Source organism: Mesitornis unicolor, unplaced genomic scaffold, assembly GCF_000695765.1.
Source record: "Mesitornis unicolor isolate BGI_N332 unplaced genomic scaffold, ASM69576v1 scaffold38564, whole genome shotgun sequence".
NCBI classification, from domain to species: Eukaryota; Metazoa; Chordata; class Aves; order Mesitornithiformes; family Mesitornithidae; genus Mesitornis; species Mesitornis unicolor.
Genome location: NW_010181457.1, coordinates 2,828 through 4,395, shown reverse-complemented (window position 1 = coordinate 4,395; position 1,568 = coordinate 2,828). Strand labels below are relative to the sequence as shown.

The window sequence follows — 1,568 nt, the reverse complement described above, 5'->3', positions numbered from 1 at the left end:
ACTCCTGTACACAGTGATGCTCCAGATGACTGTGGAACACTTTTTGTTAAGTCTAAAGGGATTCTTATTTCAGGAATTATGCAGAGTCCACACTTCAGAGAACGTCAGGAGAGCACAGAAAAACTAGGAGCCTAAAATAAAGATACACTACAGCCTTTTAGGAGTGAGGAGAAGGCCTAAATGTAGTCATTTAAAAGACCTCTTACTCCTCTGTGAACAGGTATTCAACACTTTTTTGTTGAGTAACAACTAACATTTTTGTTAAAATAACAAGAGAAAGAGCAAAAACTGTTACTGAACCATTTTAATCTCTAACACTAAATGTAAGTTTTTTCTTTTCCTTCCTTTAGAGATTATTACTTCCAACCATTTATGACTTAAATTTGTTAAGTACTAATAGTTCAATCTGTTTGGTCAGTTTGCTGAAATTTCAGAAGCAGAAGATAGTCAAATGAGTGTTCACAATTCTAAATTACAAGCAAATTTGAATAATGCATGACAGAAACAAGACCAAATCAGGAGTGAAAAAATACAGTTATTTAGAAATAGATATACTGGACTAGAGTTTAATTAAAATATTTCTCTTCCAAAGGGTATCACACTGATTTTCAGTACTTCCCATACCAAATCACCAACCATGGAACTCTTGTCTTACCTGAAACTGAGCCATTAATGCCAGTGGATTATTTTGACTGTTGTCAAATGTCAAAACATCAAAGATTCCGACACAATTTACTCGTAACCTTTAGGAACAAGAAAAGGAAGTGTCATTAAATTTTTTGTGGCTCAATTTTACCTCTAGCATTCATTGAAAGCTTTGATATGACAAAAAAAAAATCAGTACTCAGTAAATTACTATGAAGCAAAAAATACTAATTTTACTATTTGACAAAACACAGAGAGCCTTCAGTTTACAAACAAATCAACACATTTCTGAAGTGTCAGCAGACGATCTAACAATACTTTGAGGATGATGCATAAATATTTGCAAAATATGTTCAAAGACTTTTTTAAAAAGTTACAAGATTTAGCACATTGTTTCATGCCAGTTAAAATTAGTAGAACTTTCTAGTTAGGCTTTGTTATCTTCCTAACAAGTGCACTGTCAGCAGCCACCATGAACACAGATCACAGTAACACAAACACAAGTGCTTTTGTGACCTTGTTTTGCCCGTTACTAGAATCTTTGTTGGATCCATAACTCGGCACGCCAGTCCTGCTGTATGAATGGTCCGCAATGCTGAGCTCAGCTGCACAATATATGCCCATATCAAAGACTCAGGAAGCAATCCAGCATGCTGCCGTGGTAGAGGTCCATCATGCTGACCTAGAAACAAAACATTGTAAGCATCAATAGAAGGCTACTGCACAAAATTCAAATTAGAACATTTTGAATTATACAATTAACTCACATATTCATTTCATTCAACTCTTAACAGTCTTCAAAAGACATATCTATTGTGCTTTAATGGTTGGTTTGAGGTTGTTTTTTGTTGTTGTTCGGTTTTTTGGTTGGTTCTTTTGTGGGTTTTTTTGGTGAGGTTTTTGTTGGTTTTTTGTTTAGGTTT

At 34.5% G+C, this 1,568-nt stretch overlaps 1 protein-coding gene across 1 annotated transcript in view; it reads right to left on the bottom strand.

Moving 5' to 3' along the window:
• The window catches only part of LOC104539823 (PAB-dependent poly(A)-specific ribonuclease subunit PAN3), a 14,819-nt gene extending 13,491 nt beyond the window's left edge, over window positions 1-1,328 (bottom strand). The window contains exons 1-2 of the mRNA XM_010183443.1: window positions 1,162-1,328; window positions 656-743 (exon numbers count right to left, since the gene is read on the bottom strand). Of these exons, the coding sequence (XP_010181745.1) occupies window positions 656-743; window positions 1,162-1,199 (126 nt within the window). The 5' untranslated portion in view covers window positions 1,200-1,328. The remainder of the gene's footprint in view (window positions 1-655; window positions 744-1,161) is intronic.
• Between the last annotated feature and the right edge of the window lie 240 nt (window positions 1,329-1,568).